At 41.6% G+C, this 17541-nt stretch overlaps 1 protein-coding gene across 1 annotated transcript in view; it reads right to left on the reverse strand.

The window, feature by feature from the left end:
- Positions 1-17314, reverse strand: part of LOC141129958 (vomeronasal type-2 receptor 26-like) — a 239840-nt gene extending 222526 nt beyond the window's left edge. The window contains exon 1 of the mRNA XM_073618127.1: positions 17100-17314. Coding sequence (XP_073474228.1) covers positions 17100-17314 — 215 coding nt within the window. The remainder of the gene's footprint in view (positions 1-17099) is intronic.
- Positions 17315-17541: the final 227 nt, after the last annotated feature.

Genomic DNA, 17541 nt, shown 5'->3' on the forward strand with positions numbered 1-17541 from the left:
GGTGCTAATTAAACCTTTTTTTCTTTTGTCCAGCACTCTGCCCATCTGGGTGTGTATGGCTAGTTATTTCCCACACGTAGGCTGCCATGGAGTCTGTCCGGAAAACGGAAAATTTATATCAAATACTTGCCATGGAGTCTGTCAGGAAAACGGAAAATTTATATCAAATACTTACCGTAATTTTCCTTTCCTGATGGACTCCATGGCCGCAGGAGTTCCCTCCCAGTGGCTAGAGTAGGCTAAATTATGGAACACGGCCTCTGGCCCAGAGCAGATTTATGGGAGAAGGGTCCTATGAGGGGACGGGATTAACATACACGTAGGCTGCCATGGAGTCCATTGGGAAAGGAAAATTATGTTAAGTATTTGATATAAATTTTCCGTTATCTGCACTGGAAAGTGGTGAGAGAAAGAAGTATAGCTGGGTGTTTTACCCCTGGAGATTCCACCTGCACCCAATCTGATCCAGACGAGAGATATCCTTGGGCTATCCATAAAAGTTGGATATTGGATGTCAATGCTGGAAACACCATCTGGACACTAAGGCCGTCCTACATGCGAGATACCCTTGTAGGGGTGTTTGGAGCTGATGAGTGGGGACCTAAGAGGGGGAGCACCAAAAGTCACCTGGAATTTTCCTGTGTTCATAGTCACAATAGGAAGTCACCAAGCATCTAAAAATTATAAAAGACTCTTGTTTTGTTGGTCTTTGAAGGAGTTTAGATGTTACAACTTGGATTTGGTCTATCTATTTATATCTCGTATCTATTTTTCATATATTGGGACTGGATTCCTTTTTGTTTTTGTTTGGGTTTATTTTGAATATTTGTATATGTCTTTGAGTATCACACTCTTTCTGGATATAGTTACTTGTATTTATCACTGCCATTATCACTTATGGTTAGTGTATTACACTTCTGTCACATGCTTTTTCTATGATATTAGTAGTGGTATATATTACCACAATAGCACATTTCACTACATAGGTGATTTAGGCTTGTCACCTTTTTACTGCATAGCGATTCTAGCGATTTTGGCTTGTCGCTGATCACCATTTTTTTTATCACATTCATTAGTTGCACATTTTTATCACTTAGGTATGTCACACCACATTAATGATATGGGTCTGTTTGTTTTATATAGGTAGCACCATATTAATTTTTATTTTTATTCACACTCTATTCTACTTTTGGGGACCTAGCAGGGTAGGCTGCACACCTATTGCCCTTTAGACCTAAGCGCGGATTTTTCATCCTATTTTATTTTCATTGTTTGTAGTAACATGAATATGTTAGAACCCACAGCGCCGGCCCTCCTACGCATTGCGACTGTTGTATTTTTGTAGGAGCGTGAAACTAAGTTACAGAGGGTTTTGTTGTTGGTTTTGAGGAATGTCAGTGACAATTCACCAATGTACAGGAATATTGTATTGGTTGCCTTTCTTTCCAGGTTGAAGATGGATAGAGTAATAACTTTTGTTTAAGTATCTTTTCAGGTCCAGTGAGTTTCTGAAGGTGTATGTATTGTAATGTGTAATGTATGTAAGAATTACAAAGGCCCAGTTTAAACCCTGGTTCGCACAGACAGTAGGAGGAAATCGTGCGAGTTCAGCTGAACTCACACAATTTCATTCCCGCATGCCAGTCCCGACTGCGGGGGGGAATTTCAGAGACATCTGTGCAGGTTTCTGCACTGATTTCAATAAAATTTGCACCCCGAAGTCACCAAAAAGTAGTACAGAAACAAATTTTGGGAATTGCGATGTCACACCAATTTGTCATGTCAAAGTGAACCAGGGCTGACACATACAACACTGCCTATCCACCAGCTGAATTCATTACCTGCAATTCTCCACAGTTGTATATAAAGATTCCACCTTTAGCATTTACTTGCAGGTGTGCTGAAGAAATTTGTTTTTTTTTTTAGGTGCACAAATACATATAGAAATAAGATATAAAAGATATTGCACTTCCCCAAAACTAATTAAAAAGAAGAAGAAAAAAAAAACACAACAAACAAGCTCAATAATGTACTTTTATTTTGCCAGCAGAAACAAAATTATGTACATTCATTTATTAGCTTCAAAAAAATTTCTACAGGATATATGTTGCTACATTTAGCAAAACAGCTAGCAATTGGGTTTTAATGGCCCTGCTCATAGGAACTTACAATCTAACATTTGTCTAAACCTTAGAGTGGAGCTTTACTTTCCATGTATAACGGGCAACACATTACATTTTTATCTGCAAGATTATAGAAACATACTCAAGTCATTCTTACAAAAGCATTCCAACATAATATTAAAAAAGGCACATATTCAAAATAGAACACCCACCACCAGCCCACATTCCACACACATACATACATTGGTGAGTATGTTCTACTGGAAGCTGCATTTCTGCGTGCATGATTAAGCAATGAGATCAAAGAGTAGAAGGTCAGCACATGCTCACAAACCATGTTTGCATGGTCAGAAAGGAACAATACACACACATTGACAGCATGGCCACAAACCCACTTTTGATTGAAAAAATGCACAAGAATTTTAGCAAACAAACACCCCTAGTTGGGCATTTGTCAATATGCACAATATAGTTCCTTCTTCCCCCACAAATCACAGCACACAACCTGGCCTTCTCAGGCCAAACAAACCCCCCTACTGCAGCCCTTTATATAAGATAGGTCAGATACACGCCCAATAGAAGTACACGCCCACCAATAATTTTCAGTCTGTCTCTTCATGTATGTCTAAAGTGATTGCACCTGATAAGCAGGAACACATAATACTATTTGCAACTGTGTTAGCCCTTGGCTATGTGCATCAAATCTCCAACTACAGGCCAAAGATCGAAGTCCATTTGCATGCACATAAACAAAGCAACAGTTTTCTAAGCATATGTACCTGTGCAGTGTAAACCCTACAATTTTAAATGTCCAAGTCCCTGGGCATGAGTAACATCAGTCCCTGGCTGCAATGAGCTTCCAATCTAAAGTCCAAAACTAACTTTCTTACATTAGAGACTATTTCAACAGGAGACAAATAAAATGCCAGCATGTTTTGGATTGTGGTGAGAAATCCACACAGGGAGAACATATAAACTTCAACATTAGCATGTTGGGGAATTGAACCAGCAACCCCAGTACTGTTAGAAAGAATTGCTACCCACTTAGCCAGCAAGCAGCCTCACACATGTGGGCTGCATTTTTGTGTTGTGAACAAGCCCTAAGTCCAAAGCCATGCTCAGTGTCACAAACAATATACAATATATTGGCCTAAGTATTGGGACGCCTGCCTTTAAACGCACATGAACTGTAATGGCATCCCAGTCTTAATCCGTTGGGTTCAAAATTAATTTGGCCCAGCCTTTGCAGCTATAACAGCTTCAACTCTTTTGGGAAGGCTGTCCACAAGGTTAAGGAGTGTGTCTATGGGAATGTTTGACCATCCTTTCAAGTGCATTCAGGGATAATAAGCAGAAGTTCTAACCTCTAAGCTACAGAGCTGCCACATGTGAGAATCTCCTAGACATAAATACACATAAATATTGCATTTCTTTGGACATACATTTGATGGAATTACATTACTCAAGAGTTTATTCTTCTTGATTTATTCTGTGATATTTGGTGGTTCTTTGTGGGTGAGAGTAGAATAGTGATATTACCTTAAAATGTTTGGGAATTACATTTTGATTTCTGATGTTGGTACACATCACATTTTTGGGCTCAAATTATGATTACTTGGAAATAATAAAAAGCACAACAAATTGTGACTCATTTTAAATTTGCATCAGCAATGGTATTGTTTGTGGATTGTAAAGACACCTGCGTGAGTTTGGGTAAAGATTGTTGTGAAATGGAGAGTAACAAGTGAGAGTGACAGAGAAACAAATATTTTACCAAAACATCAAAACATTCCACATTCTAGCATTCTTAAAAACAAAATAGATTAAGTAGAGTCAACAATGTTGCAAAGTAAAATTTATTTCAGAGAAAGATACATTTCATCTCAACATTAAAAGGATTTATTTAGGGAAGTTACAAGTGTACCATTAGAATCAATGGATAAAACTTGCATTGGACTATAATAGTGCCAATCTTCACTCCCGAAAAATGCTCTTTAACACAGCCCTCATTTTTGGTATTTACTAAAGCGCCCTGTAAAAAATACATTGGAGCTAAAATGAGAGCTATTTGCAGGTCTGAGCATGCTCAGTTGTGTTGGCACCTAGTCGTACAAAAACAGGGAATTTATGTCTTCTCAGACTTTTAAAGATATTTCAGTGTAGAAATCACTTTTTCACAGTTTAAAAGCAGATTATCTTTAAACAATATACTGCATATTTCAGTACCATTTAGGCAATTTTATCATGCTCTAAACATTATTTCCATGTGCACTACTCCAGGTTTTTAGCAGAGTAATGCCCCGTACACACGGTCGGATTTTCCGATGGACAATGTCCGATCGGAGCATGTTGTTGGAAATTCCGACCGTGTGTGGGCTCCATCGGACATTTTCCATCGGATTTTCCGACATGCAAAGTGCCACGCATGCCACGCATGCTCAGAAGAAATTCTGACACGGGACAGCTCGTTCTGGTAAACTTAGCGTTCGCAATGGATACAGCACTTTCCTCACGCTGCAATGTTCAAAATGGTTTAATACAGTGCACTCTCTTCTTCTTTATAATGTGACAAGAATTAAGTCGTTTTGATGCTCATATTCACACACACTTCTCACAAACTTCTTTCGTTACTATTTATCGGGATTCCCTCAATATATTTTGATTTCTCACATCTGACAACATAGTTTTATTTTTTTTTTTGTTACTTTAATGTAGAATCTTTTTTTGTGTTTCTCTTTTTTAATTTTTTTTTTTGGTGATTTTGATTTGTACTCCCGAAAATGTTTGTGTGTTTTTTGTGACAAGTTCCCACAACACCATTGATATGTTGTTCTATTTAATCTGTAGGAGATTGTTTGGTGTTGTTGTCCCTTGTTAATTTCACATTGTACTTTAGAAATGTACCTGAATCGTCACCAACAAACGGTCCTTTTTGGATGAAAACACACACAGGAGAGTAGAATTTCCCCAAAAAATTTTATTAAGGGTTCACAACTAAACAAAGAGGGAGGCAACGCTGGAGAAACTGCAGAGGTGGGTGAAGCCTTGGACCCCCAGGGCAGACACCAATTATTTAAAAGCAAAATTGGTGGCCTGAGGAGTCCATATCTAAGGGAGGGCAGTGTGGTCCAGAAGTCCCAGAGATCCGGAAAGCAGCAGATGACATCTGTGTCCCCAGGCTGTGGTCATACGAGAGACTGCATCTTCTGTCAGACCAGACTGAACCAAGGGCAGTCACTCTCAGGTCTTCCTTCCACGCTTCCTTCCAGCCTTTGGCTGTGGTGGTGGAGTTGTGGCAGGAGGAGGAGGAGGAGGATCGTCGATCTCAATGACATCCGTCTTGTGTGTCAGTTCCCCACTCTCCCCCTTACGTAGGAGTTTATAAATCAGGTCCTCAGAGATCTTGCGTTGGCCCTCCTGCATGCCCAGCAATTTGGTGGCAGCCATGCAGACAAAGGCCTCTTCAGAACTGGGGAAGGCTCTGAGGGACGCAGAAGCCTCCTGGATCAGCCTGTATGCTGAATCCTGCACAGGACTGGGAGTGGCCTTCCTGGCCCTTTTGTATGGAAGGCGGAGGGGAGGAACCTGAGACTCAGTCAGGCTGCGACTTGTCCCAGGCTTCTCTTGGCTGACACTTAGCCCCGCCTCCTCCTGGCTGCCACTAATCCCCGCCTCCTCCTGGCTGACACTAATAATCCCCGCCTCCTCCTGACTGCCACATTCCACAGCCTCCTCCTGGCTGAGGTCTTCCTGTGTATGAAAAAGGGACATAGTAATTTCGGGCGTGGCTTGCGAGCGAGCGGAATGGCAGCATAGATCCGGAGCTCCGCTGACTCCAGGAGAAAAAGCGGCCCAAATCGAACCATCTAGCCCGACTTTTGATCCCCACTGCAGGCGATCTGTGTGAGGACACCATCGGGACAATGTCCAGAAAACGAAAGGAGCAGAGGAAGCCACAAAGACTGACAGACTTCTATGATATGAAGCAACATGACGGTAGGCAAGATGGCGCTGGGTCATCATCTACACCGCTAGGCTATTCCTCTAACAATCCTCTAAAAAAAAAAATGGCTTACTCCCAAATAGATCCACAACTGAGACCCTACATCCACACTCTCCTTCTACCCCCTCAGGCAGCCCAGCTAAGGCTAAATGCAGGATGGATGGAGAGGGATCCCTCGGAGCGGCCAGCCCCGGCATGGATTCAGGGGATGATACACGTGAGCTCCCTGACTCCATTGAAACCTTCCCCACCATGCACAAGCCCGTGTTAGACACTGTCCTGAAGGACATGCTTTTATCATTAAGAAGCTCACTGCAATCAGACCTGATGACCTGCATGCATAAGTTTAACACCAGCATACAGGCAGTGGAAACCCGGGTTGAGCATATTGAGCAAAAAATGGGAGAGTATGCTGTTACTATTAATGATTTGGTGGATTCACATGAGGCGAGAGAGGGAGATACTGAATGGCTAAAGGCTAAAATCGCAGACATTGAAGACAGAAACAGGAGGAACAATTTGAAAATTAGGGGGATCCCTGAAACAATATTGCAAGCTGAATTGCGATCTTATGCTTCCTCACTGTTTAAATCTCTCCTGCCTGACCTTTCTGATCTTGCGATCACAATTGATAGAATTCACCGCCTGCCAAAACCATCATACTTATCAGATCACATTCCTAGAGATGTAATCTTACGCCTATATTTCTATCACGTGAAAGAGCAGCTGATGCTAATCATGCGTAAGAAAGAACATATACCTGCACAAAACCAACATTTACAGTTCTTTGCAGACCTTTCCCAATATACACTTCAAAAGCGAAAGAACTTAAATACTATCACTAAAGCATTGAGAAACCACAACATCGTGTACAGATGGGGTTATCCTACCAAATTGTCCATCACAAGAGATGGACGCACCCACGTGGTGAATTCCTTGGAAAAGGGACTTGCTCTTCTGGAGGAGTGGAAAATTATCCCTGAACAGGAATCGGGATCTATTCAGTCTCCCAGAGCAGTAGAGCCTGCATGGAAGATCGTCACATCAAGGAATGCTAAATCGCACACTTGAGCTAAGATGGTTATTTTATAACCTACAAGTTCCTGGAGTTTCAATGCTCACAAGTTTGAACTTTTCCCCCTACAGCCTGAACAGCAAGTGCTGTACACAAACTTTTCTAGTTATCAGTGTTTGGGGTCAACCCCTGTAAATGTTGATACCAGACGAAACTGATCTTTGCACTATTTTCAAAGTTTTTGTCTGCTTTTATGTTTTCTTCCTTTTGTTTTTGTTCTTGGAAAATGCAGCAATTGGATCCCATGAGACCACAGATAAATCAGGCCTGCCTTCAACACTCAAGACGATAGGAAAACAACAATCAACCTTCAAATTGAACTTAATCATTCAGCATTATGGTCGCATAACAGTGAGTATGTCTTATGCACCATTACACCATATGGAAAATTCTTCCTGCTATTCTGAAAAATATCCACTAGAGGGCAATATCTCCTTAAAGTTGAATATCACACACAACTATATTCTTAGCATTACAACACCTTATATATGGGTATAAAAATCATATCCATCAATGCTAAAGGCCTTAATCATCCTGCCAAAAGGAAGTCAATGTGGAAAGAGGCCCTCTCCAACAACTCGGATATTATATGTGTGCAGGAAACACACTTCTCTGCAGATACTGCTCCCTCTTGCACCCATAGGAACTTTCCTTATGTCTACACAGCCAAGGCCCATAACAAAACCAAGGGTGTTCTCACAGCTATAAGAGACTCAGTGGCATTTACACTTCATGACACCATTGAAGACCCTAGAGGTCGTTACTTAATCTTAATATGTGACCTTAACTCAATCACATACACTATAGTCAATGTGTATACACCCAACCAACACCAAGTGCACTTCCTCCATAAAATTCTTCGCATAACTAAAAAACATCAAAGAGGAAGAGTGATAATTTGCGGAGACTTCAGTGCTACTCCTGACCCAAGCCTGGACTCTTCCTCTGGCACAAGGCGTTTAACCCCTTCTCTTTCAACCATGTTCCACTCACAAGATCTCTATGACGCATGGAGATGCATGCATGCCGGCGAAAGGGACTATACTTTTTTCTCATCTCCACATAGGGTTTATTCACGCATAGACCTTTTCCTGGTAGACCAAGGTACTCTATCTCAAGTGACTTCTACAACAATCAACACCATCACATGGTCAGACCATGCGTCCATCACCCTCTCTTTAAATGATGACTCAATGTGTAACATACCTCACATGTGGCGTTTAAATACTTATCTAATGCAACAGCCAGATTTTAAAAACATCATTAGTAAGAATCTAAGCGAATTCTTTAGCATTAACGCTTCCTCTGTACAAGATCATTTTGTTTTGTGGAACACACACAAAGCGTACATACGCGGTATCTTTATCCAATTGGGGGCTAGAGCCAAGAGGCAGAGGAAACAACGCATAAGAGAGCTGACAGACAAAATTTCCCAACTCGAATCCTGTAACAAACAAAATCCATCCAATCTAACCTCCCAACAACTTACAAAACTGCGCTATGACTTGAGGCTAATACTACTAGAGGATTTTGAAAAGGCTTCCAAAAGACTTAAAATGACATACTAAGCCACAAACAACAAAGCTGGAAAAACGCTATCACATAGGATAAAAGGACACAGACATAAAACAAAGATACCTTTCATATTGCACCCCCTTACCAAACACAAGCTATATCACCCCCAAGACATGGCTGATACCTTCAGCCATTACTATAGCTCACTTTACAACCTGAAAGACGACACAAATACTGTACAACCTAGCACTGAAGCAATCACCTCCTTTCTACAACATCTAGACATACCTACACTCACACAAGAACACCTTCAGACCCTAAATCAACAATTCACTATAGAAGAAATAAATAAAGCCATAGATTCCCTCCCCAGCAACAAATCTCCAGGCCCAGACAGATTCTCTGGGGAGTATTATAAGACCTTCAAACATTTATTGATTCCATACATGGAACGCATTTTTAGCGCTGCTGTTGCCTCTGCCTCTTTCCCACCAGAAATGCTATCTGCAACCATAGTGACATTGCCAAAGCCAGGGAAGGAACCAACTATCCCCTCAAATTTTAGACCCATCTCATTACTCAATTCCGATTTGAAAATTTACGCCAAAATTATTGCATCCCGCCTATTACATATACTCCCTCTACTAATACACCCCGACCAGACTGGTTTCATGAAGGGTCGTCAGACATCTGACGCCACCCGGAGATTGATAAATATCATACATCTAGCTAAGGTTCACAAAAGGCCTTCTCTGCTATTGGCGTTAGACGCCGAGAAGGCCTTCGACCGCATCCACTGGCAATACCTCACCCAGGTCCTATATAAATTTGATTTTACAGGCAATATATTATCAGCGATCCTAGCCCTATACTCCAAACCCTCTGCACGAGTATTCACATCGGGAGCACTATCCAAACCATTTAACATAACGAACGGCACAAGACAGGGTTGTCCTCTATCTCCCTTAATTTTCAACCTGCTTATAGAACCCCTGGCCATATATATCCGTACTTGCCCAGAAATAAAAGGTTTCACCATAGCTAAATCTACCCATAAGATTAGTCTATTCGCGGACGACATAATTATGATTTTAACCAATGTGGAGACTTCCCTGGCTTTGGTACATACAGCACTGGATATGTTCAATAAAGTATCTTACTATAAAGTGAATGAGAGTAAATCATATATAATGGGTTTAGGCATTGAAGCTAGCCTACAAACTAAACTAAGTTCACAATTCCCATACACATGGGAAAATAAAGGGATAAAGTACCTGGGTATTATCCTAACAGCAACAACGGACTACTTAGTAAGAGATAATTTCACTCATTTCCTAGAAACACTACAAAAGAAACTAGCGGAGCTAACTAGAGTGGAACTGTCATGGGCAGGACGATTAGCAGCATTCAAGATGATGATTCTGCCACAGCTACTATATCTATTTAGAACATTACCAATTCCTATCTCCAACTCCTTTTTTGACAAAGCACAGGCCCAAATCAACAGGTATCTATGGCAAGGCAAGAAGGCTAGATGCTCCTTTAGGAAACTAACTAACTCTAGAGACGCTGGGGGCATAGGACATGTCATGTTAAAAGACTATTATATAGCGACAATTCTTTCACAAACAAAATTTTGGCTGTCCCAGTCACAGACCCACAGATGGCTAGAATTAGAAGAGGCGCAGACACCTGGATCTAAACTAGCAGATCTTCTGCTGTCCAACAATATCCAACCGCATACCCAGACATACTTCTCACCCACAATGGATGCTACACTAATGGCTTGGAAGCTGTTCACATCGTTAGAATTTCTGCACCAAGCAACCAAAAACATACCTATCACGTTAACCAGTCTCACCTTAGTCATACCAAACCTACACATAACACATTGGGCGCCTAAAGGCATACTAACACTCGAAGATCTCATGCTTGGCACAACACCCAAAACATTTGAGACCTTAAAAAAACAGTATGATCTACAGGAAAAAGACCACTATAGCTATCTCCAGATTTCTCATCTACTTCAAAAACTCACGAGCACGTCCATTAAAGTGCCGTGGCGAGTATACCTCTATTTCACAAATACAAACACCAACATAAAAGGTATATCTTTATTTTATAATTTGCTAAACAATAAAAACGTATTTGTAAAAACCAACAACATTATCGAGTGGGAACGTGACTTGGGTATAACCTTTACTGAAGACAAATGGCAAAAAGCCTTGCGCAACACACTCACCGCTACCAAATGTGTGGGCTTGTGGGAGACTACCCACAAGATAACACTAAATTGGTATTTAACTCCTTACCGAATATCCAAATTTGCTAAACAAGTCTCACCTCTATGTTGGAGACAATGTGGAAATATAGGCACACTATCGCATATACTGTGGCACTGTCCAATTATTCACCCACTGTGGCAAAAAGTGTTTGATTTAATCTCAGCGATAACTGGCTTTAAAGTTACTCCCGAAGCAGCTGTGGCAGTTCATTCATTGGAATTAGAGAGTTTTCCAATCGTAACTAGGACTATAGTCATCCACATACTACTCAGTACTAGATTGGCACTATTGAGACACTGGAAAGACATTAAACCTCCCACTTTCCAAGAGATAGTTGAACTAACTAATACGCATGCATCTTATGAACTTATGTTTGCAGCAGCCCAAGGACAATATCAGAAATCGCAAACCAAATGGTCCACATGGCTCTCATGGTATTCCATTCAACATAAAAATTGAAGCCCTTAATGTACCGAATACATGTATATTGTATATTCACAAAGTACATATTGCTGCTCTTTTCATGTTTGTTTTCCCTTTTGTTTATATCTTGTATTTTCTATTCCTGCTGTTCCTCCTACTTGCCGTTCTCTCCTTTTTTTGAGAACACAACGGTCAAACTACACCCGGTACGACAAAGTTTTAGAGTGCCGGAACTTTCAGAATATCTGCTAGCACCCATTTGGTATAAAACACGATATAAATCACATTGTACATCAAATATGTGTTACTGAGTACAACATGATTCTCACCAATAGTGCACACATACATATAGTAAATTGAATATTAGTGAACCATTCTGAAATGTACAGTGTGGAATTTACCAGTGATGCTACAGAATGTTCGTATGCTCCATAGAATGTTTATATGTTAATATAAATAAATATGTAATGTTTTTATACGTTAATAAAAAATTATTGAAACTGAAAAAGGGACATAGTTTTAGTTTTTTCTTCATCAATCACACACAATTTTCACCTCCTGACTGCTGCAAATTCAATGTTAACAAATATAACAGACTATCATTCTGAGCCCAGCATTTTGCATTCTTGTCCCAATTTCGGGTGACCACTACTGTCTATTGATATGTAAAACACTTTTTTTAATCAGCAATTAATGATCAATAATAACATCTAGTAAACATCATTTATTTATTGCCCAGAAATCTGTAGAAGAATGCTATACCTGACTCCAGCTGGGCTCCTCCACTTCTTCCTGGCTGGAAGGCCCAGGTTGGACATTGGAAGCCTCAGCTGGGATGGAAGGAAGCGTGGAAGGAAGAGTAGAGAGGGATTCCCTGACTTCAGTGTGGTCTGACAGAAATCGCAGTCTCTCATAGTACCACAGCCTGGGGACATAAACGTCATCTGCTGCAGCTCCGGATCTCTGGGAATCTGTGACCTTCTTGCGCTCCCTAAGATATGTGCTCCTCAGGCCACCAATTTTAGCTTTTAAATAAGGGATGGTTGCTGTGGGGACCACCGGCGTCACCAACTCCAGCAGTTTCTCCAGCGCTGCCTGCCTCTTCTGTTTGTGGTTATAATGGGGGTGTCTCACCTGCCACAGACAGGGCAGCTCCCTGTACTTGTCAATAAACAGGGGCAGGAAATTGTGGTCGTTGAACCCATCCACTTTCTCTGCAAGACACAACACAAACCCTAATGTCAGGCCAAACTCCCCTAATCTTGTTACAATATAGGCTTCCATTTCGAAGCAGTATAGGCCCAAGTTTAGATCCTACCTTCGTTAGCACGATCGGCATCTCCGATGCTCCTTCCTCCGCTCACAGATCGTACGTAAGATGCGCGCGTTAGGATTTATACACACTGCGCATGCGTATAACTCCGCCCGCCCCTGACGTTCTTTCTATTCTATTCCCCGCCCCTTTTCGTTCGGCGCAGTGGAGGAATGGCGGATAGACAGCAGGATCGTGCTAAGTACAGCAACGAGGAGGAGGAGGGGGAGGAAAGGCCGGAGCCTGAAACGTCCCAATCCAGAAGGAGATTAAAGGACTCAAATATGTCCTTTGGGGAGATGTTGGAGATGGTGGACATCCTGAAGAAGGCCGACTATGATGGAAAGTATGGGCCTTACCCCAACCACAATATCCGAAAGGCCAAGATCATGGCGAAAGTGGTCAGAAGTCTGCACCGGAAATTCAGGGTACGACGATCGAAAGATCAGCTCAGGAAGCGGTGGTCGGACCTGAAATTACGAGAACATGAGCAGTACAGAAAGATCCGGAGAGTGCTGCAAAAAAGTAAGTAGTTGTGCTGTGTTCCTATTGTTCTTGTGTTTATTACGTTCGTGCTGCTCCATGTGCTTTTAGGAACTGTTGTACAGTTTAAAATGTCAACTTTCATGTTCATGGGCACATTATTCGTTCGGATCACACATTTTTATTTCGGACTATAAAATACCATTGTTTAGGCCATATGCATATGGCCACCATTTTGAGGCCCTATACTTGTCTTCAAAGAATTTGGTTGTGTAGATGGCTTTGTTACTAGAATGAAATGCAAACTAGATTGTGTGTAAGGAGAGGACACTGAGCAGCTGTTTTCACATCTGGACACTGGAGCACTAGTGTGGGACACAAGAACACCATTTTTATTAGGGGGGCCACACAGGTGCTCCAGTGTATACTATAGGGGGGGCTACATCTGTGAAGCTTGTACCAAACAGGTAAAGTATTGCAGCTTGACAAAGGACACTAAAAAAGCTACATCTTGGAACTCGGCTAAAATAGACAATTGTACACCACTTCCAAGCAATGTTTCCTATTTATAGTTCTGCCATCAAATATCTGTGTGCTAATTATACCATTTTTGTTTTACATAGGGGAGAAAAGACTCGGAGGACACCCCTCATCCGAGGAGACCAGAGACCCCCCCCCTCTGGAAGAAGGGGAAATCCACCCAACACAAGATGAGCAGGAGGATGAAGACGCAGTGGAAGTAGTCACCACAACAGGTGAGTGTCTGCGACCACAGGCTCAGATAAGAGATGGATGGCGGCATTTTTTTTAGACCTAATTTATTTTGGGTTTCCTCTCTTTTTAGGTGATCGTGAGGTTGTGGATGAAGATCCTTTCACATCAGAAAGTGCCCAGATCGTGATCGGGGAGATCATGGGGTGTAATTTACAATTGGAAAACATCAAGCAAAACATCAATGATGTTATTCCAAAATATAAAAACATCATTGATGTTTTGGGGCGAGTTTAAAACCCCTCCAAATCACTTTCTTCTTTTGTCTGCTACAATGTGCGAAATGTTTTTGTGATTTTTCCCAAAGCCAAATTTGGAGGATGCACACAGTGTGTCAACATGTGCTATCTGCCATCACGGGAGATCAATGGACGCGTTTTGGGGGTGCAACCCCTTCCTCAATTATAAAGTCGCGTTGAGGAAGGGCTTGCTCCCCCAAAACACGTCCCTTGACCCCCCGTGATGGCAGGTCGCACATGTTGACATTGTGAAATTTGTGTGCATCTTCCAAATTTGGCTTTTCCAGGGGTGATTTCCCCCCATCTGAACGCAATATCAAACACAGTTCCTAAATACTCATGTCTGATATTGCCTTCAAGTTCTACCAAATGTGAACTTTGTAAGATCAAGATTTGTGTCTTTCTTGTTGGTTTTACACAGGCCAGTTTTCTATAAAATGGACATTTTGATTTTGGATAATGACACCACAAAAATTGTTATACAACAAACATGTTGGTTTGTCAGAAAAACCTTTGGTAAATGCACATGTGATTGTGCAGGTATTAAAAAGATTGTTCATCAAGAATGTGTGGATTATTGTCTCAACACTACAACACTTTTGGGGTGATGTAATTGTTGTTTTATGAGAAAATGGGGGTAATTTCCTAAGGGCAAATCGACTTTGCACTACAAGTGCAGTTTCAGTGCAGTTGCAAGTGCACTTGTAGTGAAAAGTGTCTTTGCATTTAGTAAATAACAGCCAACAGTGCTTTGTATAAGGTTACACAATCACGACATTTTCTGCACTCCACACATTTCTGTCAGGGTCAGCTAAAACAAACACAAGCAGTAAATGTCCACAAAGAAGAGCCTGGGGGGAGATGCCTGTCGAGAACTTGAGGTCCTGCAGACTTCTCCCTGTGGCCAAATACCGCAGGGTAGCGACCAGCCTCTGCTCCGGAGTGATGGCTTGCCTCATGCAGGTATCCTGCCTGCAGATATAGGGGGTCAGCGAAGCCAACAAACGGTGAAATACGGGGTCCGTCATCCTGAGAAAGTTCCTGAAATCATCAGGATTATTCTCACGGATCTCACGGAGCAAAGGCATATGACAGAACTGGTCACGCTGAAGCAACCAATTCTTGGTCCATGAACTCCTCCCCACCCTGTTCATGGACTGGACTTGTGTCAAGGTCAGGACCCCAACACCAAGCCCCCGCACAGCACGAACTCTACGAGGAGTACGCATACGAAACATGGCTAGAAAACGGTCGGCTGCTCAGAACGAAGTAACAGAACGCACTGAAGAACAGCAAGGCCTGTGAAAAGCGACCTGAAAAACAGCAACGAGCAGGCAAGATCACACAGAAAACTCTGATACGAACTGACTGCACGCACTGAAGAGCAGATACAAACCCACAAGCACAAACTGAACGGCAGAAAACGATCTGAAAGCCACGAGTCTGAAAAAGCGCGAATAGTCTCTCACCAAACTTTTACTAACACGAGATTAGCCCAAAGGGTGCCGCGCTTGGTTCTGAACCGGCCTTTTCTAGTCACGTCATACGTGGTGTACGTGACCGCGTGGTCGTCGATTGGAAATTCCGACAACTTTGTGCGACCGTGTGTAGGCAAAACAAGTTTGAGCCAACATCCGTTGGAAAAAATCCTAGGATTTTGTTGTCAGAATGTCCGAACAAAGTCCGACCGTGTGTACGGGGCATAAGGGTTTGGGCGCTATTTGTTTTCCGCAAACTATAGCAAATTCGATTTTGGGAGTATTTTTTTACCCACGTTATAGTGAATACCATTTTAGTGCTAATTAGCACGATTAGGGCTAATTTGCAGTAATTAGCGCTAATTAGCACCATGGTGCTATAGTAAATGACCCCCGGTGTGTCTCACAATAAGCTGACCGCATGGCTCTGCACATGACCATCTGCACACTACTGGAATTCTATATGAATATATACATGTGTGTGATTGGTTCTTTTGAAAGAATATAAGTGTCTGAATGATTCTGAAGCCGCCACCTTTCTTTGTTATTCATGTTTACAGTATAAATAAAAGAAGTAGATCATTCTATTGCAGGATTTTGCTAAGCTCAACATGATACCAGCGTCTGTCTGTGTTACTTGAAGATAAACAAGCACGCTTTCCCAGCATTATACCAGAGAGATATGATTGTGCTTATTAGGTTGTGGTACAGTAGTTAAGAATATTTTGTGGGTACAAGGACCATTATGTGTGTTGTGTGTGTGTGTGTATATAGCAACTGTTTATTGATCCCCTTTTAATCCCCTCCCACTGTTAGCCAAAATCTGGTCATGCATACTGATCAATGTGGTGTGCTACGCACACCGCCAAACTGTTGTTCTGTTTCATCCCAGGGTTCCCCAGGTCTTTTATCATCCTAGTAATGCTCACATTTTGTCACTCTGTTTGGAATGTTTCATTGTAAAGCCAGCATATTTTCATTATCTAGTTATCGTTAATGTTTATACTACTTAAATATTGATTGTTTGAGTTTATAATAGGAGTTTCTGTCATAATTCAGGCTGTCAATAAAAATGTTCTCCATCAGTAAATTTTCCATACTATAAGGTACTGCTCACTGCCCCACCTCATACTGAACGGAGCACACTGATTTCTATATTCCTTGGGGTTTATTAAATATTTAATTTTGGGGGGATATATTGTGTAGTTCTGGTGGTTAATAATGCACAAACCTGACGGTTTATTGCTGTGCTGGGAGCTACTGTGCCATGCTGGGATTTAATAATTGTGCCATGCTAAGGGGTTAATTATTGTGCATTGTTGGAGGTTACACACATACCACCCCCCAAAAAAATTGTCTGGGGCCGCTCCCGACAGCAAGGAAGTTACATACCTGTACATCTTTTCAGGTAAATTTAGATTCTCTTTTTTTGTCCTCACAGTGAACACTCCTTCAATGATCAAATCTCCATCCTGAAAATATTGGAATTCATCAAATACATCAGTAAAATGAAGGGTACAGGCCGGACTCTGCATTCCTGATCTCCAGAGCGTCATACATTGCAGGATCACACAGAACTGGAAGATGTAGGTATATGATATGACCATAGCTCCAATCACTGGGTTCTTCTTTAATTAGAGTCTATAATTCTCCATTGTGACACAGACCTCTGCAGCATGTGTATCACAATAACAATACAATGAGATGGCTTCTCTCTCCCTCTTTTTATACAGTTTAGAACCATACATCTCTCTTTGTTCTCAATATACTGATATCTTCTATCTACTTTTAGTTGTTTGTACATGTAGTTTATTTTTGTGAGTGGTTATGTTTA

Source organism: Aquarana catesbeiana, linkage group LG01 (genome assembly GCF_042186555.1).
Source record: "Aquarana catesbeiana isolate 2022-GZ linkage group LG01, ASM4218655v1, whole genome shotgun sequence".
Lineage (NCBI taxonomy): Eukaryota > Metazoa > Chordata > Amphibia > Anura > Ranidae > Aquarana > Aquarana catesbeiana.